General features: G+C 43.9%; 1 protein-coding gene across 1 annotated transcript; it reads right to left on the bottom strand.

Moving 5' to 3' along the window:
• Positions 1 to 3,213: 3,213 nt before the first annotated feature.
• Positions 3,214 to 23,535, bottom strand: lmbr1l (limb development membrane protein 1-like). Its single transcript, XM_084184687.1, has 13 exons — positions 23,245 to 23,535; positions 17,112 to 17,199; positions 13,880 to 13,913; positions 13,385 to 13,524; positions 12,635 to 12,859; positions 12,409 to 12,477; positions 12,075 to 12,139; positions 11,861 to 11,933; positions 11,663 to 11,749; positions 11,210 to 11,364; positions 7,998 to 8,229; positions 7,514 to 7,675; positions 3,214 to 6,461 (listed from the first exon to the last, which is right to left on the bottom strand). The coding sequence occupies exons 1-13, from the start codon at positions 23,305 to 23,307 to the stop codon at positions 6,376 to 6,378; spliced, it is 1,479 nt and encodes a 492-aa protein (XP_084040813.1). The 5' UTR covers positions 23,308 to 23,535; the 3' UTR covers positions 3,214 to 6,375.
• Between the last annotated feature and the right edge of the window lie 924 nt (positions 23,536 to 24,459).

The raw sequence follows: 24,459 nt of genomic DNA, 5'->3' as shown, positions 1-24,459 counted from the left end.
TCAGTGAAGACACTTGCCAGTTGGTCAGCACATGCTCGGAGTACACGTCCTGGTAATCCGTCTGGCCCTGCGGCCTTGTGAATGTTGACCTGCTTAAAAGTCTTACTCACATCGGCTACGGAGAGCGTGATCACATAGTCATCCGGAACAGCTGGTGCTCTCATGCATGCTTCAGTGTTGCTTGCCTCGAAGCGAGCATAGAAGTGGTTTAGCTCGTCTGGTAGGCTTGTGTCACTGGGCAGCTCGCGGCTGTGCTTCCCTTTGTAGTCTGTAATAGTTTTCAAGCCCTGCCACATCCGACGAGCGTCAGAGCCAGTGTAGTATGATTCAATCTTAGACCTGTATTGACTCTTTGCCTGTTTGATGGTTCGTCGGAGGTCATAGCGGGATTTCTTATAAGCGTCCGGGTTAGAGTCCCGTTCCTTGAAAGCGGCAGCTCTACCCTTTAGCTCAGTGCGGATGTTTCCTGTAATCCATGGCTTCTGGTTGGGGTATGTACGTACGGTCACTGTGGGGACGACATCATCGATGCACTTATTGATGAAGCCAGTGACTGATGTGGTGTACTCCTCAATGCTGTCTGAAGAATCCCGGAACATGTTCCAGTCTGTGCTAGCAAAACAGTCCTGTAGCTTAGCATCTGCGTCATCTGACCACTTTTTTATTAACCGAATCACTGGTGCTTCCTGCTTCAGTTTTTGCTTATAAGCAGGAATCAGGAGGATAGAGTTATGGTCAGATTTGCCAAATGGAGGGCGAGGGAGAGCTTTGTATGCGTCTCTGTGTGTGGAGTAAAGGTGGTCTAGAGTTTTTTTCCCTCTGGTTGCACATTTAACATGCTGGTAGAAATTAGGTAGAACGGATTTAAGTTTCCCTGCATTAAAGTCCCCGGCCACTAGGAGCGCTGCATCTGGATGAGCGTTTTCCTGTTGATTAATGGCCTTGTACAACTCATTCAGAGCAATCTTAATGCCAGCATTGGTTTGTGGTGGTAAATAGACAGCTATGAAAAATATAGATGAAAACTCTCTTGGTAAATAGTGTGGTCTACAGCTTATCATAAGATACTCTACCTCAGGCGAGCAAAACCTTGAGACTTCCTTAGTATTTGATTTTGTGCACCAGCTGTTGTTTACAAATATACACAGTATTTGTAGGGTTCATTTGAGGTAAATGTGATTTTTCAGCCATTCCTGAGCCTGTGACCAGAAACAAGCTACATGTGTGGTCCTCTGTAGCTCAGCTGGTAGAGCACGGCGCTTGTAACGCCAAGGTAGTGGGTTCGATCCCCGGGACCACCCATACACAAAAAAAAATGTATGCACGCATGACTGTAAGTCGCTTTGGATAAAAGCGTCTGCTAAATGGCATATTAATTAATATTAATATGGGCAATACCAAAATGTGATCTAATGATTTGGTCTCTTCGCAGCCAAATCTGCAGAGCTGAGATGGTTGTATGCCCCATATACATAACATTCTGTTGGTGGCAAGAATTTTGCATAATAATTTAAATACCCAATGTTTTGAATCAAGCGTTGTTTTGTGTATTAGTTCATAAACCATGTGCCATGGAATCGGCACATCAAATCTCTTCCCAACCTGTATTGCACCGCTGTCAACATTTTGGTCCTCAAATGAAACTAAGGTTTCTTAATTGTTACCCAGAACTGATTTGATATTGATATAAAAACAGCTGCATTGGACCTTTAATAATGAATAAAGACTTCATAGTATTAAATTGTCCAGTGGTTTCATGGATAAATGTAAAGGCATTACTATTGAATGTCATGGGTTATTTGCAGGAACACTTAGAGAGCATTGATCTATTGCTTTCCTTCACTGCCAGTTATGCCAAGTTATGACATTGTTGTAATACACTGCTCAAAAAAATTAAGGGAACACTAAAATAACACATCCTAGATCTGAATGAATGAAATAATCTTATTAAATACTTTTTTCTTTACATAGTTGAATGTGCTGACAACAAAATCACACAAAAATTATCAATGTAAATCAAATTTATCAACCCATGGAGGTCTGGATTTGGAGTCACCCTCAAAATTAAAGTGGAAAACCACACTACAGGCTGATCCAACTTTGATGTAATGTCCTTAAAACAAGTCAAAATGAGGCTCAGTAGTGTCTGTGGCCTCCACGTGCCTGTATGACCTCCCTACAACGCCTGGGCATGCTCCTGATGAGGTGGCGGATGGTCTCCTGAGGGATCTCCTCCCAGACCTGGACTAAAGCATCCGCCAACTCCTGGACAGTCTGTGGTGCAATGTGGCGTTGGTGGATGGAGCGAGACATGATGTCCCAGATGTGCTCAATTGGATTCAGGTCTGGGGAATGGGCGGACCAGTCCATAGCATCAATGCCTTCCTCTTGCAGGAACTGCTGACACACTCCAGCCACATGAGGTCTAGCATTGTCTTGCATTAGGAGGAACCCAGGGCCAACCGCACCAGCATATGGTCTCACAAGGGGTCTGAGGATCTCATCTCGGTACCTAATGGCAGTCAGGCTACCTCTGGCGAGCACATGGAGGGCTGTGCGGCCCCCCAAAGAAATGCCACCTCACACCATGACTGACCCACCGCCAAACCGGTCATGCTGGAGGATGTTCTCCACGGCGTCTCCAGACTCTGTCACGTCTGTCACGTGCTCAGTGTGAACCTGCTTTCATCTGTGAAGAGCACAGGGCGCCATGGCGAATTTTCCAATCTTGGTGTTCTCTGGCAAATGCCAAACGTCCTGCACGGTGTTGGGCTGTAAGCACAACCCCCACCTGTGGACGTTGGGCCCTCATACCACCCTCATGGAGTCTGTTTCTGACCGTTTGAGCAGACACATGCACATTTGTGGCCTGCTGGAGGTCATTTTGCAGTGCTCCTCCTGCTCCTCCTTGCACAAAGGCAGAGGTAGCAGTCCTGCTGCTGGGTTGTTGCCCTCATACGGCCTCCTCCACGTCTCCTGATGTACTGGCCTGTCTCCTGGTAGCGCCTCAATGCTCTGGACACTACGCTGACAGACACAGCAAACCTTCTTGCCACAGCTCGCATTGATGTGCCATCCTGGATGAGCTGCACTATCTGAGCCACTTGTGTGGGTTGTAGACTCCGTCTCATGCTACCACTAGAGTGAAAGCACCACCAGCATTCAAAAGTGACCAAAACATCAGCCAGGAAGCATAGGAACTGAGAAGTGGTCTGTGGTCACCAACTGCAAAACCAGTCCTTTATTGAGGGTGTCTTGCTAATTGCCTATAATTTCCACCTGTTGTCTATTCCATTTGCACAACAGCATGTGAAATGTATTGTCAATCAGTGTTGCTTCCTAAGTGGACAGTTTGAGTTCACAGAAGTGTGATTGACTTGGAGTTACATTGTGTTGTGTAAGTGTTCCCTTTATTTTTTTGAGCAGTGTACAAATGCCACCTCATTCTCAGGGCGCTTGTCAACTATGAAATCCTCTCATAATACCTTAGAATGAATCATCTTAACACAGCAACTCAAAAGCCGTATTGTGATAAACAGAGTTGCCATTATAGGTGGTATGCAACATTAATTTCACTAGGCCAGTTTTCACATTCACTAAAATAATTAGAAGTGGGGGGGGTCAATGGAATGTCAATCGCTCAGAACGTTCAACAAGTGGATGCACTTGTTTCTGACACACACACACACACACACACACAGCTGTATTCATTAAGTGTCTAGGTGATGTGTGCGTGCCTACAACCCACAGGCGAACCAAACCTCTGATATGTACAGTAAGTAGCATTCCGGGAACATTTCGACACACTCCCTTTTAGTGGAGGAAAAGGCAACAAAACAAAAGACAAATCAAATGGAACTCAATTAAAACTTCCTACAAAAGAAAACAAGAAAAAGAAACAAACAAAAATCAAGGAGAAATTAAATCAGACGGCGGAAAACCGGGATTTCTTTTTCTGCCTTCAAAAGAGGAAATGAATAATATACAAGGCAAACGGATGGAAGAAAAGGGGGTGGAGGAGAGAGAGAGTCGCCCCTCTTCTTGATGTTTGTGTGGGCTAGGGTTGTAGCGGCGTCAGGGACGGCCTCTGGTGACAGACAGGCCAAAATACAACAGCTTTCTTCTGGGTCTGATTAAAGCAAGGCAACTAAGGGTGGAGGGACAGAGGACAGACACGCACACTCAGAAGAAACACACAGGATGGACCGACATACTTGCACACATAGGACGGACACAAGCAATCACATAGCCCGGATCCGGGATGGGCTGGACAATGAGACCTGATGATTTATAGATATATAGTAGATCTAACTGCACTGTAAACAGTCTTATTACTCACACCAATCCAGACGACAGAGCGACTTTATGTATAGGAAAATGAAATACATTTATTGTCCTTTTTCTCCCCAGTTCATAAAACAAACATGATTGTACTGAATCGAAAACATTAAAAAACATGAAGTAAACCATAAAAACATGAAATTGCTGAGAGCAATTATATTTTTCTTTAGGGTTCAACACCTGCGGTCACATTCTCATTACGTTAGCGTTTTTAAGCAATGCTAAATCAAATAATGTCCATCAAAATCAGCCCCCAGGTAAAAGAATAGACAGTGGTTCTGCAGTCTCACAGTAAAAATGCCCTTGATTGACTAATAAGAGTACCACTTGAACTTTAACATTATCGCCCCTAAGTAACCAGCCCACTCAAACATTGTGCTCCCCAAACAATATATTCCCAAGGGAATTGATGGGTGCCAGTCTGTTTCTGCTCTCTTGCCAAATTCTTCTGGAATTTTCATGCGGTTTAGAATGACAAGGAGTGGCAAGGAGTTGGCAAGATGGCACAAACAGATCTGAGACCAGGCTAGTGAAATGAGTAAACTTTAATGACTGACCAGTGATAACAGAACTTATGGTAAACGTTCAGCAGGCTGCCAGGTGAGTTTGGTGAATTTGGGAGACCCTGCCCCCTGCTGGCGATGAATGGAACAGAACTGTCTGACTATCGGCTAATAATAAGAATAAGAATCCTACTACAACTTAACATGCTGATACAGCAAAGGAGAACCATGACACAAATAAAAACAAAGCAACAGAGATAATTTACATTATTCTAATATCAAAATGAACAGAAAAAAAAACTACTGGAATTGGCAGTGGACAGTAAACAGTATTGCACTTAGTTTATATTAACAAACGTTTAAACAATTCACAGTATGATTGGTCCAAGGCAGGACACCCAAAACTAGTAAGCGTCACTTTGCATTTAGGACGCTCCTCTTCAGGGGGGTAGAAACCCATGAAAAAGTGTTATTTTAAGTAAACAGAAATGCCATTATACGACCAATAACACAATATCAAAGATGACACAACCTCCCCTTTAAAAAAAAATATGTATGTTCAGGTATCTTATCATACATCGTTCATTAATTACAAGTGATGAGTTTAAAAACAAGTCATGGGTCATGTTCATTAGGCACCACATGGAAGAAAACTGACTGAAACGTTAACTTTGTTTTCTGTTGCAAAAAGCTTTCAAACGTAACCTAATGAACACAACCCTGTCCTGTCCCCTTCTCTTCCTCCCCTATATGAAGGTCAATGCATGTAGAATAGAGTGAGTAATCCCTCTACCCTAATTTTAAAACATCCTCCTCTCATTAACAAACACAACACCATTACAGACAGACAAGACATCTTAAATACATGGAAGTGGGATTCACAGGATGAGTGAGGCCCAAAAACAGTGGTCTAACATGACAGAGAGGGGAAGGCGGCAGCGAACGAGAGACAACTCAAATGCTCAACCCCAGAGCAGGAAAAGGAAATGTCAGTCAGTCACAACGTAATGTTCCAAAATAGCTTTACTGACTTTTACACGTGTGTCCAAAGAGTAAAGTAAATCAGTCCCACCTCAACCTCTCAAACCCACAGAGTTTCTCACAAGGCATTAGGACATCCAGGATGTGCTGTATGATGTCACAATGTCAACAAGAACCCTGATACAGATTAGATCCCTTTTTCAGTTCCAGAATCTTTCATTAGTTCCAGAACATATCGTTTTTGGCTCAGATTACTGTGCACAATGATTCCAATATAACCCCAGTATTGTAGTCTGAGACACAGTTTAAGTTGGTTCCCCAGGTCAACTTGTATCGATTGGTGATTAGTCAGTGAGCAGCACTTTACTGCACCATTGGCCAAACTGCACTTCTAATCCTCCACTTCTGTCTTTTCATTCTGGTGATCCAGACACCGATAGGCTGGAGGACTGAAGACAAGGTGACATTGTTCCAATGGGAATGCTCTTCAGGAGGCTTAGGTCCCGGTCGGGTGTTAGAGATGATGGTTGATTGGTCAAGGGAATGTCAGTCACTGGATCTTTGACAGGCCATTAGCCAGGAGGAGCTTGAGGGGGATGGTGGTGCGGGACACGGTCAGAGGCAGTTTGTGGAGACCTGCAGAGACATAAAACACATACGGTTAAAAAGTTATAACGACATGGCACATTTACCGCCGAAACACACGCACACACAGACAGAGTGAGACAAAGCAGGAGTGAAAGAGCAAGAGAGAAAGACAGTGAGTGAAGGAAAGATAGGGATAGCATGTGTGGGGGAGAAACATTAAAAAGGCAAGTTTGGGTGCAAATTAAGTCCATCAATCACAGAACAGAACAAAAGCAGTTGGGGTGGTAGCGGGAAAGGAGAGGAGAGATGCTGTCTACGTTGTGAGTAAGTGGGGTGCGTGTGTCCATGGCTCTACACTCCGAACTGTTGTTTTTGTTGGGCAGAGGGGCAAAGCGTGTGTGTGTGTGTGTGGCTCCGGAGTGTGTGTGTGTGAGGCAGGGGGCCCAGCGGCCAGGCCCCTAGGGGACTCCTACTCCCCTCTCACTTTCCTGAGAGAATTGTATAGGCCTTTCTATCTGAGGAAAGGAGACCAGCCCATTGGGAAACATGGCCAGGCCCAGAGCTGGGAAGAGAACACCTTGCTAGCTAGTTCACAGTAGAGTCACTCTGAAAACACCCTGACCATTGGCAGTTAGCACAGCCCTTCTGCTGCATAATGAAAGTAACACAATATGACTATTCAAATACCCAAGTAAGTAATATACATATTCAATAGCTGATTAGGGGATTCGCCTGCAGCCAAGGTAACTGGACAAATCATGTAAGGTTGTATTTGGAGTGGAACATCCCTTTAAATTGAAAGATGTTAAGTTACATAAAAGCCTTATTATTTTGAAAAAAACATAAACAAACCAACATATAGAAAGGCAGGTAACAGGTCCATAGACATATCTTACTGTCAAGCACTGTTTAATGTATAAAGGGGCTTTAGCAATACATTTGATGGATTGACTGATGCAAGTACCAAAGTTCCCATAGGGCGGCGCACAATTGGCCCAGCATCGTCCGGGTTTGGCCGGGGTAGGCCGTCATTGTAAATAAGAATTTGTTCTTAACTGACTTGCCTAGTTAAATAAAGGTAACATAAAATAAAATAGTACCAAAGGCGCGTATGAGTTCTCTCTGCACAGTCCAGGTGAGAGTGTTGATGAGGCAGGCAGAGGTGAGGCCAGCGAACAGAATGTTGTACAGGAACACTATGTGGAAGTTCCCCAGCCAGTTATACCTCCCAAAGTCTCCCAGAAGGTCAAACCGTGTGATTCCTGAAGAGCAGATAGAATATGTGATTAGGTTTGACGGTCTATAAACTGCTTTACTCCTCATATCTTCATTTCCCCCCAATGGATCGATAACGTTCAGATCCTCTGACTGGCAAGGGTGTATTTGTGAAGTGCAGTACTTGAACATGGTCAAGGTCACACAGTGTTCATAGTGATTGACTGTATTCACACGCCCTCTTCTGGTCAGAAATTATAATACAACCTGAAGCCCTGTCTAATAACAGTAAGCAATGCATCGCTTTTTGTTCAACCATATGAGACAAGAATATAGAAACTCAACCAGGGGAACAGGGAAAGCTCTTACCCAGAGTTCGGGAGAAGACGGGCAGTGCTGAGCTGAGGACCAGGAGAGATACACAGTTCCCAATGATCTGTGTGAGGTTGGTGTCCTGAGTGCGGGGCAGTAGGGAAGTGAAGAGAGGAGAGCTGTAGAAGCCCACCACAGACGACACCATCAGATAGAGGATGAGGACCACCTGCACTGCTGCTCCCAGAGAACCAAACATGGAGAAGGAAGCTGTCCCCAGACGAGGGTCCTACCACGCAGAGGAAACACACGGTCATTGCCAATCGGTTGTAAAATGTTCCCACCCTCCCTGCTCCGCATGTTTCTTGTGCCCTTGTATTTGTGTAGTCTTGAAAGTCAATAACATATATGGTCCTCAGTCACTTCATATAGGACAGAACAGGCTATTCAGAAGCAACATTACAGAGGCAATATACACTACTGTTCAAAAGTTTGGGGTCACTTAGAAATGTCCTTGTTTTCGAAAGAAAAGCAATTTTTTTGTCCATTAAAATAAGATCAAATTGATCAGAAATACAGTGTAGACATTGTTAATGTTGTAAATGGCAATTGTAGCTGGAAACGGCTGATTTTTAATGGAATATCTACATAGGCGTACAGAGGCCCATTATCAGCAACCATCAGTCCTGTGTTCTAATGGCACGTTGTGTTTGCAAATCCAAGTTTATCATTTTAAAAGGCTAATTGATCATTAGAAAACCCTTTTGCAATTATGTTAGCACAGCTGAAAACTGTTGTGCTGATTAAAGAAGCAATAAAACTGGCCTTCTTGAGACTGGTTGAGTATCTGTAGCATCAGCAATTGTGGGTTCGATTACAGGCTCAAAATGGCCATAAACAAATAACTTTCTTCTGAAACCCGTCAGTCTATTCTTGTTCTGAGAAATGAAGGCCATTCCATGCGAGAAATTGCCAAGAAACTGAAGATCTCGTACAACGCTGTGTACTACTCCCTTCACAGAACAGCGCAAACTGGCTCTAACCAGAATAGAAAGAGGAGTGGGAGGCCCTGGTGCACAACTGAGCAAGAGGACAAATACATTAGTGTCTAGTTTGATAAACAGACGCCTCACAGGTCCTCAACTGGCAGCTTAATTAAATAGTACCCGCAAAACACCAGTCTCAACGTCAACAGTGAAGAGGCGACTACGGGATGCTGACCTTCTAGGCAGAGTTGCAAAGAAAAAGCCATAGCTCAGACTGGCCAATAAAAATAAAAGATTAAAATGGGCAAAAGAACACAGACACTGGACTTCTTTGCAACTCTGCCTAGAAGGTCAGCATCCCGGAGTCGCCTCTTCACTGTTGACGTTGAGACTGGTGTTTTGCGGGTACTATTTAATGAAGATGCCAGTTGAGGACCTATGAGGCGTCTGTTTATCAAACTAGACACTAATGCATGTGTCCTCTTGCTCAGTTGTGCACCAGGGCCTCCCACTCCTCTTTCTATTCTGGTTAGAGCCAGTTTAAGCTGTTCTGTGAAGGGAGTAGTACACAGCGTTGTACGAGATCTTCATTTTCTTGGCAATTTCTCGCATGGAATAGCCTTCCGTTCTCAGAACAAGAATAGACTGACGAGTTTCAGAAGAAAGTTCTTTGTTTCTGGCCATTTTGATTCTGTAATCGAACCCACAATTTCTGATGCTCCAGATACTCAACTAGTCTCAAGAAGGCCAGTTTTATTGCTTCTTTAAATCAGCACAGCAGTTTTCAGCTGTACTAACATAATTGCAAAAGGGTTTTCTAATGATCAATTAGCCTTTTAAAATGATCAACTTGGATTAGCAAACACAATGTGCCATTGGAACACAGGACTGATGTTTGCTATAAATGTACGCCTATGTAGATATTCAAAAAAAATATCTGCCGTTTCCAGCTACAATAGCCATTTACAACATTAACAATGTCTACACTGTTTTCTGATCAATTTGATGTTATTTTAAATGGACAAAAAAAATTGCTTTTCTTTTGAAAACAAGGAAATTTCTAAGTGACCCCAAACTTTTGAACGGTAGTGTACATCGTTAGAATTCAACATACACTACATAACCAAAAGTATTAGGACACCTGCTCATCGAACATCTCATTCCAAAATCATGGGCATTAATATGGAGTTGGTCCCCCCTTTGTTGCTATAACAGCCTCCACTCTTCTAGGAAGGCTTTCCACTAGATGTTGGAACATTGCTGCTGGGACTTGCTTCCATTCAGCCACAAGAGCATTAGTGAGGTCGGGCACTGATGTTGGCCGATCAGGCCTGGCACGCAGTCGGCATTCCATTTCATCCCAAAGGTGTTCGATGGGGTTGTCAGGGCTCTGCGCAGGCCAGTCAAGTTCTTCCACACTGATCTCGACAAACCATTTCTGTTGCCACAAAGTTGGAAGCACATAATCGTCTAGAATGGCAACGCATGCTGTAGTGTTAAGATTTCCCTTCACTGGAAATAAGGGGCCTAGCCCGAACCATGAAAAACAGCCACAGACCATTATTCCTCCTCCACCAAACTTTACAGTTGGCACTATGCAGTCGGGCAGGTAGCGTTCTCCTGGCATCCGCCATACCCAGATTCGTCCGTCGGACTGCCAGATGGTGAAGAATGATTCATCACTCCAGAGAACGCGTTTCCACTGCTCCAAAGTCCAATGGTGGCGAGTTTTACACCAGTGCAGCCGACGCTTGGCATTGCGCATGGTGATCTTAGGCTTGTGTGCAGCTGCTCGGCCATGGAACCCATTTCATGAAGCTCCCGACTAACAGTTCTTGTGCTGACGTTGCTTCCAGAGGCAGTTTGGAACTCGGTAGTGAGTGTTGCAACCGAGGACAGAACATTATTACGCGCTGCACGCTTCAGCACTTACAGTTGACTGGGCAGCTCTAGCAGGGCAGAAATTTGACGAACTGACTTGTTGGAAAGGTGGCATCCTATGACAGTGCCACGTTGAAAGCCACTGAGCTCTTCAGTAAGGACATTCTACTGACAATGTTTGTCTACGAAGATTACATGGCTGTACAACGGTCAGCAACGGGTCTGGCTGAAATAGCCAAATCCACTCATTTGAAGGAATCACCCATACGTATGAAGAAAATCATTAATCGAGATATGATTTCTAGGTCATATCGCCCAGCCCTCCTAGAAGACTTACAGCACGAGATCTAGAATTGATGCTATAAAAGCTAATAATCCCTGCTAGCCCTTAGTAGTCCTCACCTCCATTCCTCTGGGCATGGCCGTCTCGTCCAAGAGGAGCTCCAGAACGTGGAAACACACCATCAACACACACACCACCGTTAGAACTAGGAGCAGGAGCATGGCCAGAGGGTAGAACAGGTTCCGCTGCCATGGTGACGCTCTCCTACGCATCTCTGGGAGGGAGGGAGGGAGAGAGAGAGATGAGGCGAGCTGAGGACCATTGTAGACAATGCGGCCTGTCTCCCGGTGAGCAGTTAAGCTATTCCTGGATTTTTTTTCTCCTAATGCCTGAATGAGATCAAACAATGTTGGACTTTTACAATAATCTTCCAATGAATATTATCCAACCCTAGTATCCCCAGAGTGACCCCTGTATGCTGCAGCCCTAAGTCAGTCCATACCTACAGAATGTAATAAAACACAGTAGTATTATATATATATATACACACACACACATCTTGATGGTCTTACCGAGGGCGATGCGTTTGGCCTGGACTCGGAGGAACTGCATCCTCAAAGGCTCCACGTTTACAGTGATCCTGCATGACGTGCTACCCCCTACAAGGAACAGAGCAAGGTCAACACAAACAACAACACCTCTAGGATGTAATAGCATGGTATAGTGTGAGCATCCTGTGTGTGTACTCTAGACCACGGTGGCCAACTCACTGTTGAGTTTCCTGGACAGCGAAGCCTCCTCGAACGCAGCACAGTTCATCTCCACCTCCACATTCTCCAATAGCTGAAGAAACACAGGGGATGGATGTCATTAAGTTATTATAGTGTTATGTTATTGTCAATGTTATAGCGTTAGGTTATAACAATGTTATAGTGTTTTGTTATTGTCTGTATATGGAGGTACAGTATGTGGATTGTCACTCACCCGTGGTTTGACCAGTAGGCTCCCAGTGACACTGAACATGCGGGACAGCCCGAAGGGAGTGCACACTGCAGGGAGACAGGAAGTGGTGGGGCGGCAGGTAGTCTAGCGGTTAAGAGCGTTAGGCTAGTAACCGAATGGTCGCTGGTTCGTATCCCCGAGCCAACTAGGTACAAAAATCTGTCGATGTGCCCTTGAGCAAGGCCCTTAACCCTAATCGCTCCTGTAAGTCGCTATGGATAAGAGCGTCTGCTAAAATTACTCAAATATAATATACAAAATATACACATGAATATCTGGCCATGACCAACTGATCACAAGTTAGACAGCTACTTACGTAGGAGCAGGAGCACTCCAAACAGAGAAATGGCAGAGTAGAGGTACGGAAGGTAACACTCCCACATGTCTGAGATGGGAGACAAAAGGTCACCAGAGAAAGGATTTGATATATGGTTCTCAAAAATAAAGGACAGCAATTCTTCAAAATACCCATCTTCAAAGAGGGCCTTTGCGAACAGTTGCAAAATGGCTAATATGAATAGCAAACTCAAAGATCAACTCACCGTAGAGGCTCTCCCTGGCCGTGTTGTTAAGCAGGGCCGCAAACACCCACACCATGCCAAGCACCAGCAGAGTGAGCAGCAGCAGCACCACCGCCGTCTCATACACCCGCGCCATCACCCCCTTCTTACAGCCCACAAAGCCCTCCGACTCGGTGAAGAAGTAGGCGAAGGGCATGAGGAAGATCAGGGACAGGTTGGACAACAGGAACACTAGGTTCCATAAGCCTGATGAAAAGAAAGACAAGAGACCTGGTCAAAACATGACATCTGATTAGAATGTTATGAAACACTATCAAATAGATATAACAATCTATTACCACATATTAGTAACATGTCCAAAGGTGCACTACGTTTGACTGTTAACACTACCACATTCAGCCACAGTGAGGCGCAGCCTAGCTGTCTAGAATCAAACTTTTGGGAGGCATACAGTCCAGTCCACTCTAACATCTGTAGAGATCTATGGCAATAAGCTACAGGGTTCAGTGAGGTAGAGAAACTAGAGTTAACAGTGCTCCTTGTTATTGACACCGAGAGCTAACGTGTTGGGCCCACTTCCGTTTGACTTCAGGTTGGTGGAGCTCACGTTTTATTACTGTGAAAGGATAACATGACTCACCTTTTCCTTAGCCATAAAACCAAAAGCAACTATGCAAGGGTCTCTGAGGCTATGGAAGTACTGAGTGAATGTGTTGTTATGGTGTAGACATGAAGTGCTGTGTTGGCTGTGGTATAGACAAGGTACAGTACCGTGGATGAGTGATCCATTGAGCCACTGCATGTAGTAGCTGTGAGGGAAGGTGAGCAGCACCTCATTGGACAGGATGGAGATGGGGAGAAGCAGCACGGCACACACTGCCACGGAGAGGGTGAACGTACACAGCCACAGCCTGGAGGGGGAGAGAGAGTTTGAGTGACTGTGTATAAAGGAATTTTCATGGAAATGGACAATTAAAGTATTTTGGTATGTGCGTGTGTGTTTGGATCCTGTAGTTGATCCGTGGTAGGGGAAGTGGACAGCATAATGCCAACTGGTATGACAAAGGGTAGGAAGGATATTACAGACTGATAAAACTACACTACAGCCAAGTGGTCGTGTCATCTCATTTGGTCACATTGACTCAGATACTAGCTCAAACGCTCTGCTCACACTGACACTTTGATCCCAGTGAGTGAGAGTGACTGAGTCAACGTGTGGCAGACTGCTACTAGGTCAGTTTGTTCATTTGCGCGCTCTTTACTTACGCAATTTTGTTGATGGTCGCATCTTCAATGTCATCTGAAAAATGGCAAAAACATATACAAGTGAGTGATTCACAGTTATACCAAAATGCCAGTAAGGCAACCTAGTATTGACTAAAGGAATGTGAGCATCTTGGCAACTGAAGGAAACCTTGAAAACAGAAGCCTCCAAACCAAATACCAGACAGATAAGAGAAGTGAAATGGTAGGAATGTTGATGGAGCCTGGAGGTAGAGGAGAGGAAGAGGAGAAGAAGAGGTAAAGAGAGGTAGAGTTTTTGGACGAGGGATATTCTAAAAAACAGAGCGATATCGGTAAGACACTACGATAGCACCGATCGAAATGGACGAAGTGGAAATAAGGAGTTGGCCTCAGCAACGGAGATATGCAGAATACACCATGTTCAAGAGGTCCAAAGAACAAGCATCTCTGGTATGCCTGTATGGGTCAAGAAGAGGAAGAGAAGAGTTTGGAAGAACACGGTCTGAGAGTAAGAGAAACCAGTTAGTAGCATCCCAATCGATTCACAGACCCCATCTTCAACACCCCGCTATTCAATTAAGCTGCGAGGCACAAATGTTCTGCTGGTGGTGTTGACTGCAGGCCGAGGACATTCATTGTATTCAAAAACACTGTATTGCTAATGCAGAGCAGGTTTAGCCGACTGCCTTTCCAAAACCCCAATAACACACTGGCTGGGTTGAGTGGGCTGGTCCGCCTCCAAACAACCAACCCTCTGCCAGAAGGATCCAGATCCAGGCCAGGCTTGTTACGTTGGAGCTGAGCTGCTACAGCTGTTTTCTATAACCACACCTTATTAGAGTGATTACATAAAACACTTTTTTTTTATTTTTCCTTTATTTTACTAGGCAAGTTAGTTAAGAACAAATTCTTATTTACAATGACGGACGACGCTGGGCCAATTGTGCGCCGCCCTATGGGACTCCCAATCACGGCCGGTTGTGATACAGCCTGGAATCAAACCAGCGGGTCTGTAGTGACGCCTCAAGCACTGAGATGCAGTGCCTTAGACCGCTGCGCCACTCGGGGGCCCACATAACCAATTGCATTTGCACATCCACACTTTTTGTGTTCACTTGAGAGCACATACTGTACATTCAATTATAAAATGGTCATACTTGGAAAGGACAGGGTACGTGTTTATCTTAAAAGGAACATTGCTCCCACCCCTCACCCAGCTGACGACACACAAGCCTGAGGTGTTTCCATAACAACCTCCTGCAGCAGTATAGGGCCCTGTGTGTTCTGTTCCACAGCTGTAGGCCTGGATAGATAGCTGCTACACCTCCACATGTACAGCTTGGTAGGTAAATGTGCAAAACAAACATTAACGTATTGGTGGGGGGGGGGGGGGGGGGGGGGGGGGGGAATCTATACAGTCACATGTTGAGAATTGTTTTATTTTATTTCTTTACCCCCTTTTATCACCAATTTCGTGATATCCAATTGGTAGTTACAGTCTTGTCCCATCACTGCAACTCCCGTACGGACTCGGGAGAGGTGAAGGTCGAGAGCCATTCGTCCTCCGAAACACGACCCTGCCAAGCCGCACTGCTTCTTGACACACTGCTCACTTAACCCGGAAGTCAGCCGCACCAAGGTGTCAGAGGAAACACCGTACAACTGGCGACCGTGTCAGCGTGCATGCACCCGGCCCACCACAGGAGTCGCTAGAGCGCGATGGGACAAGGACATCCCGGCCGGCCAAACCCTCCTCTAACCCGGACGACGCTGGGCCAATTGTACGTCGCATCCCAGTCGTGGCCGGCTGCAACAAAGCCCGGGATCGAACCCAGATCTGTAGTGACGCCTCAAGCACTGCAGTGCCTTAGACCGCTGTGTCACTTTTGACAATATATCATATCGTTTTCACAATATCACAATATTATTTTTGTGGTAGTTGCATGTACCTGCACCAAAACTCCAGTATTTTTCGTTCATTGCTTGTTCTCCATCTTCTTTTTAATATCTCCTGAGTGGCGCAGTGGTCTAAGGCACTGCATCGCAGTGCTAACTGTGCCACTAGAGATCCTGGTTCGAATCCAGGCTCTGTCGCAGCCGGCCGCGACCGGGAGACTCATGGGCGGCGCACAATTGGCCCAGCGTCGTCCAGGGTAGGGGAGGGAATGGCCGGCAGGGATGTAGCTCAGTTGATAGAGCATGGCGTTTGCAACGCCAGGGTTGTGGGTTCGATTCCCATGGGGGGCCAGTATAAAAAATAAAATAAAAAAATAAAATATTCACTAACTGTAAGTCGCTCTGGATAAGAGCGTCTGCTAAATGACTAAAAATGTAATATAGGGAGGCAATTCGTTTTGCCAAATAATTATTTTATGAAACATTGATTTGGCCTTACTGCCATTAGCCCATAGAAACGCATTGAATAACAGATAGTCCCCCAAAATTATAAAGGAAGTTTGTTTTGAAGTGTCTGTCCTATATCTGAGAGATAAGAAAGATCAGGAAACTATTTATAAAATACATTTTACACATATTTAACCCTTTTTCTGGGGGGAATAAACTACTTCCATATATAATTCCATTCATATTTTAACTGGTACCGGGCTGCCTTCAGATGACTCCCCAGTAGCTCAGTTGATAGAGCGTGGCATTTGCAACGCCAGGGTTGTGGGTTCGATTCCCACGGGGGGCCAGTATGAAAATGTATGCACTCACTAAAAAACTGTAAGTCGCTCTGGATAAGAGCGTCTGCTAAATGACGTAAAATGTCTTGAGGCTTGTGGACATCCTAGAGCAAAACAATGTATAGTATACTAGCAGCCCAACACTTACAAAAGCCTAACTCAAAGAATCCAATGAACTGCTTTTACAATATCTACTTCTAAGGCAGTGTTTACACAGGCGGCCCAATTCTGATATTTTTTAGACTAATTTGTCGTTTGACCAATTACATCAGATATTTTTCAGAGCTGGTCTGAAGACCAATTCTATAAATCAGAATTGGGCTGCTTGTGTAAACACAGTCTAAGAGGTCTGAACAATAGGTCAAATTTCTGCTGTGCACACAAGGGAAGGTGTGGGGTTTCAAAAAAATAACACTACATGAACATTCCAAAAAGCAAAAGTAATCTAGAGGTTTTTCAATAGCTTCCATTTTCCTCTAATGGACTGTTCCATTTTAGTTTGATGGATGGATGTGTTTAACATAATCCCTCAAGTCATTTGAGCCAGCCAATCAGACATCCATACTCACCGGTGGTGATATAGTCTGCACTCTTCTTGAAGTGAGTGAGGATGAGGTAGGACAGTATGTAGAGGCAGGTGAAGAGGAGGACACAGATCTTGACAGAGGAAATAAACAAAGACCAAAAGATTAGGCTAATACAGATCTTTGCATATTACCAGGATTGTTTTCTTTGGGAAATATGCAGCTCAGTTCAAATATTGCAGCAGAAGGTACACAGAACAATCATAATCCCAATCTCAGTCTAAAAAGTAATATATCAGGTAAATGTTTAGATAAGATCTTCAGATGAGCACATACAGTAGATCAAGTCACCTAGGAACTTTAATTTAAAATCAGACCATCTCTCGGACAGTTGATTAGCATCGTTATTTACATTTTAGTCATTTAGCAGGTCTACGCTCTTATCCAGAGCGACTTACAGTAAATAGTGAGGGTATACTTTTTCATACTGGTCCCCCGTGGGAATCGAACCCACAACCCTGGCGTTGCAAGCACCAGGCTCTACCAACTGAGCCACACAGGACCATGTTATGTTGGTCATCATCACTAGGAGCTGTACTCATTATGGCTGACATGAATTGCTGTGTAAGCGCTTATCGGAGAAGCTTGACAAGGTTGGGGGATCCTTGGGGTGTGTACAGACATACTTTAGAAATGTACCAAGGTTATTATAGCAAACTAAAACGACAACTAAATGAAAAAACTATTTGGTAAACTTAAATAAAATAACAAACCTGTTTGAAAAACACTCCAAAACAAACTAAAATCCATCATGAATTATGTTACATTTTAAGTTTATTTATTCTAAATTTAGGGCAAAAATCAAATGGGGTTTTCAAGCTCTCTTTCTAATGGGATTTTCAAGCTTCTGAATCTGGCGGGTCACATGGAGATGACCTTTAAATGATAAAGTCAGACTCAGCGAAATGACGTTTCCACAAGCACCACAGCAGATATTGACATGAGCGCAATGCAATACTTCTCTCACACAGTCACTGTGCATGTGCTACAAGTGGTAGCTACGGGACCAAAACAGCAGAGAAGTTTAGCCTCGTGCTTCAACGCTCCTGGTTGTTGTGGAAATGGACCCACTACTACTGTTTACTTGGTGCATCTATGTCATCCTGCTGAGTCTGCCTTTAAACCTAATCTATGACCTGACCCATCACTTTATGCAATACTGCCCCAACAATGGCAATAAGTGACATCTCCCCCCCAAAAAACGTATACAACACATAAATGGCTCCTAGCCTCCCACGCATAGGCTACTTTCTGTCCCCTAAAACTAAGTAATATAAAAACTAAATAGATGTTTTTTTAATCAAACTTAAACTAAATAAAAACTAGTAAATCTGATAAAAAAATCTTAACTAATAGAAGAAAAACTAAAGAAAATCACAACTATAATAACCTCGGTATGTAGAGACTAAGATGAGGAGTGGCGAAAGGAGGAAGACGAAGGGATACAGCTGGCAGGTCAGGATAACGGGGGCTAGAGAACAGAGGAGGGTAGATAGAAAGCACAACAACCTGACTCTGACTGGCACAGTTGTGTAACTAGCTATCTAGTCAAGATGTGTGGGTTGGACCCAGGAAGCCTCACTCAGTCTCAATGTTTTGAAGCAAACCTTTTCAGGTCACAACAATCTACGATTTTTTCCCCTATCACAATGCATTACTATCCACTATAAATGGTGCCGGGTTTTGGAACCAAAATGAATTAATGAAATTCCATAAGTGACATGACCCAGCCTGTATAGTGAGATGGTAACATGCAAGACTAGGCCAAGAGAAACAGACGGATTCTGCAGATTAGATATACCAGTTTAGCCAGATGAAGAGAGCGGGAGAAACGGGGTGAGAGTGAGGGACTGGGATCAGTTTAGGACGGGAAGGAAAAATGTGCAACTAGACAGACCTAAAACCCCTATTTGGGTCAACATACAGCCAGCCTCAATGAATCTAGGGATAGTGTCTTCTGTAAGAGAGCTGACTCCTTGACCAACTGAACATTGATTAATCCCATTTAATCGGATACAGTCTAATAGCTATCTGCTGGCCTGGTCGTCTGGGGTAAAAATCGGAGAATTTGCCTCTTGAAACTAAATCAGTGGTCAACTGTTCACAACTACATTCACAGTGCTTCAACTCTAAAATCACAGTATGTGGTGAGAGATGAATAAATGTTTCACCATCAGGGTTGGAGGAAATCCTGAGTTAACTGGAACTATAAAGAGACAACCAAGGACACCCATAAAACACATCAACGTGTAGGCTAGGCCTAGACAAACATCCTCTCCCCAGACCAGAGGAAGAGAGGCGAGTTGATGGTGGCAGGATTCAGGATTTCACCCTGAGGTGAGAACAACAGCAGAGAACAATAGTTGTGAAAGAAAGTCACCTCCTCCTGAGAGAGTGGCAGAAACGTGACAAAATGGCTACCACTGCCTGGCAAAAGACTGTTTCCTGTAGATTGAATAATGCTTACCCAAGCACATCTTGTCCTTGTGAACTGAATAAATGGTACCTTTGACAATCAATTGAAATATGATAGCATTCCAGGCCTCTTATTTAATTGTAGGCCTATCTGTTCAATGCATATGATCAAGTTTCTAGGGCATTATTTCACTGCAGTAGAAGGTTAACTTCTTCTTGTTCTGTTCTTCACTGTAGAATAACATTTAAGGAGAGGAAAATGCTTCTGCACACGCACCCCCCTTATATCAATGCCTAGACACTACATTATTCTGACATACAAAGTACATTTAACAATTGAAGATGAGGACATATGGTACAGTGACAAAAGGGGGTTCCCCCTCCTCCAATCCATGGGTGGGACCGGCTGTGTCCCTGACCCACTTTATAGGATGGTAACAATAAGATTTGGGGAAAACAAGTGGTTATATCACCCATATAGACCCTTGTTAACAACTAGGCCCTAACCACAGTGAAGTTCCTAAAATTGCTGCCATTCCAGGATTGTTTGTCATTGAGGCAGTGAGAATAGATCCCACACTATAGCCTAGATGGGCTGACAGTGAGAATAGATCCCACACTATAGCCTAGATGGGCTGACAGTAAGGCTAGGTTATGTCCCCAGCAGTGACAATTTAGCGCTTGGACAATAGATTTCAGCCAACAGGACAGACATCCGAGACTGCCTACAATGTTTTGTTTTCCCAACATGAACTGAATGTAACAAAACTAGGCCTTCTCTACAGGCATGGCTGGTGACACAATCATTCCTATTCACTGTTCCTTCAATAGCGCGTAGGCCAAGTAGCCTATGGTTTTGTAGATTTGTTGAGAAATTCTTACCAATTGTGACGTATAGAGCTAGCCTGGTACTGCTAAATGTCAAATGCATGTCGCAACAAACAATGACACTACAAATGCGCAGCATCAAAATTAGCCAACAAACTGTGAAGGAAATCCTTCAATGTGCGGTGTTGGCAATAAGCCTGCTATATCCCCCAAAGAGAAAGTACCGGTAGGTAGGAGGGGGATCACAAGGGGGAGAAAGACATAGCCAACAGACAGAGAACGGGACAGACCAAGAGACCAGTCAGCCGTTGAAGGTGAAAAACATGTTTTGAGTTCTGCTTCTGTCTGGCAGTGCCAAAACTGGAGAAACAAGGAGCTGGAAGCTGAGCTTCTGTGGAAGGTGGTGGTGGAAAGTTGAGGAAACTTAAAATGCCCTGAATAACTCTAAATTCACTTTCTGAAGCATGGTTCTGAATGCAAGGTGTTCTACTGCTCACTTCCTGCCCTAACATGAACCTGGTTGTTGAGAATAGACAGAGGAGCTGGAGTTGAGTGTATCTAACAGTCAGTGGCTGGCTGCCTGAGCTTGTGTTGGAGGCACTGCCCAGTTGACCAGGCATTTGAGAACAAGGAGCTGGAGTTTCAAGAGGGTTTCAAATAGGTTTAACGGCCAAAGGATGGGCTTTTGTATTGAAGGCGGTGCAGAAAGTTGGCGCAACGTTTTTTTAAATGCTCCCGGAAAAAACCTCTCTGTACAGATGCAGGCAATTGCAGACAAAAAGAAAAGCTGTCGCTACCTCGCTTTCAAACCAGCTTTCACACCAACACATTGAGGAGTTTGTGCAATGCTAGGTTTACAAGTGGAACAAGAGGATAGATCTAATTGATGTGCAACAGCCAAAAACAACCAACAAATGGTATGGAACAGGAAAGGCCTGCATGTCCTTAATATTTCAAATTACCGAGAGGAAGTTGAATAACACATCAATACTGATGCCTGACAGAACACCTTCTGGTCTCTGGTCACTGATACACTTTGGAAGGATGACGCCACAAGATTACTGAAACTTTAACTACCAAGTCATCTTCAATGTAGCAAGATGAGAGGGGCTTGTATCAGGATCAATGATGATAAGCTAAGGCTAAAGCCCCTTTAATGACCAGAGGTCAAATGATTACACTGTGTGTGAGTGAGAGAACAAACAGCGGAGAAATAAGATTAGGACTGTATGTTAGCTAAAGGGTTAAGCAGAGGCTGGGGTACTTGAGAAGCATTAGGCCTAGGTGAAAGAGACAATGTCAGGATACGCTTTGGGCACTGAAGCATCTTTTTAGTATTAAGCCTATTGGGCGATTCCACACCAGCATACCCCAAAAGTATTTTTGGCATCTCAGAATGTTCTGGCAATTCTCACATATTAAACTTCTTTGGTGGGGGGATGTTTGACATGCTTTTTACATTTGTATCAAACATATATATTTTTTATCATGGTTAAAGTGGCAATTTTAAGGACCCGTAAGAGCATATGATCCGTGAACCATACATGATACACACAACATCTTGGTATAATTATACTCCTTATAGTGTGCTGTAACATATGGAGTATGTCTAGATTCTGAAATACAATTTCACATCATGAGGGTCTTGGTGTTTGGCAATGTTGTCATTTCTGACTCACAGAATAGGCCTACAGCATGCAATGTAGACTAAAACCGTAAAACATAAGATTAGATGTGGTCTGAAAAGTACAGTGCTGTTATCTATTTGGCTCATGGAACAAGGCGTGCTCTGCTGTAGCTATGTCTACATGAGACCTGCTGTGTTTTGCGGGGTTAAGGGTCATCTCCATGTGCCCTGTTGTAGCAATACTAATCAGGTCTGAAGTTCAGCAGGAGCTGTTCAGTACAATCAGTACAGTGTTGTATTCAGTAAGGACAAAATGTTTTAAAACTGAGTGAAACAGAGGACCACCTAAACTTGTCCAAATAGAATGCCCATATACATTTAATGTTGCGAAACTTTTTGCTACAGTGTGCTACAGTGTGCCCTACTGAACACAACCCATGGTAACATCCCACACAGAAGTCAATGTGGTGGAATCAGGTGGCAACATTTTCATTTACGTCATTTAGCAGACGCTCTTATCCAGAGCGACTTACAAATTGGTGCATTCACCTTATGATAGCCAGTAAAATCATTACATATAGCCATGAATTAAAGTACATGTTTTATATACTGAATGGAATCTATACAACTATAAGTCATGTATGGCTCTCATTAAACACATCCATGATAGCCTACATCCAAAGGCTTTATGAGAAGAAACATAGGGCCATACATTAAAGCACATGGCCCCTTTGTGGGGGCCCTTGGGACAGACCATGAATGCATGCATGGGGGCCCTAGGTGCAAGAAAAGGCTCCTTTGGTCACCCTTCTGTGTCTCTGCCACATTAATGACCAGCTACACACATACATACATACATACATACATCCATACACACACACACACACACACACACACACACACACACACTACCAGCTGTAAAGACAGAGTCCCTTGTAATAAGATATAGGCTACAGTTCTTTGAATGGGGGTTGTCATTTACAGTTAACTGCATCACAGAACTTCCGTAGAGGAAGAAACGTTAGCATCACCATTAGCATGCCAGTTACTACTGCATGCAAACTTTTCTACATTTTACATTTTAGTCATTTAGCAGACGCGCTTATTCAGAGCGACTAACATACATTTTTCATAAATGATTCTAAACACAATACAGCCACTTCAGCAAGGCACCACGGATGAATATCTCGCTGAAATGATTTGCTATGTACATTGAGGTTTATAAACAAAGAGCATTAGCGTACTTACAAAAGTCTCTCGCACTTTGTTGTGGAAAAGTTGCTCTCTAACCGACACGTCGTCTACTTCCATCCTACGAAACCATAACGCAGGGGTTAAAATTTGATGAAACGTGGCTAAAAGCGCTGGGACGGGATGGTAGTATAGTAAAACAACAAAGCATCTCTCTCCGGTTAGAACATTGAGGCAAGCGAACTACATTTGTCCAAAACTTCTCAAACTAACGACAATGGTACGGTCGCGCACCAGGTTTCGTTTAAACTCCACTAGCAAGCGATTGTCCTCAGTGCGCTTTAAACAAGGGGGTGGAGACTGTGCGGGCGATCCAGGAGGAGTGGTGGTGGTTAGATGTATTGCCACCTGGGCTGCGTTCAGTGCGTTTTTACGTTCTGACACGTTCTTTTGAACGGAAACCGTGCTGTACTGAACGACCCAGGGGAGAACGACTGCCCCAGTTTATTGTGGATTTCAAATTGAAGGTATTGTTTCCAGAAAACAGGATCTTTGTGGTCAATATTCGTGAATATATACTTTTTTATTTCTAACACAATCATGGTACCTATAATTGCTTCTATTTCACCAGATGTATGTCCTTGAACCGATTACTTTAAAATCACACACAGACGAAGTTATAAGGATAACTGTGTTGCTAATGGCAGCCTGCAGTACCCCGGTCGGCCTTCAATTTGAGATACTCCATGAGAGGGGGCAGCACTGAGCTAGCCTGCAATGTCACTTCCTAGAGTGGCTCAAACTGCGCATGGAATGTTTCCAAAAACTCCTCCATGTGGGAAGATGGCAACACGCTGAAATAACACTTCCCCTTCCTTTGACAATAAACAAAAAGAACAGACAACTTAACATTTACATACATACACCAAAAACACCAATGACGTCACCCTGGCTCAGACCCACAAAATAAAAAAATAAAAATAAATAATTGACACTTCCAGATCATCAAATGTGGCACTGATTATTCTCATAGGAAACAATGGGGTGAATTCATCAATGGCTTCATCCTTATTTTTACAGTCTATGGAATGACCAGTTGAAAAGCGGGGTGGGGTTGGGTTGAGTTGGGTTGGTTTGTAGCCAGGTTAGGGAACGCTGTCAGCATGACCACTGCCCTGTAGCCATTTCCTGCAGTCAAATGACCCAGTGCGCTCATGGGTGGAATGTTATTAATATTTTTCATAATTTCGTAATTAATCAACATGATTTTTT

The sequence above is a fragment of the Coregonus lavaretus genome, assembly GCF_964263955.1.
Source record: "Coregonus lavaretus genome assembly, chromosome: 20".
NCBI lineage: Eukaryota > Metazoa > Chordata > Actinopteri > Salmoniformes > Salmonidae > Coregonus > Coregonus lavaretus.
The sequence above is the reverse complement of the archived record's forward strand: the minus strand, read 5'-3'. Positions and strand labels throughout refer to the sequence as shown.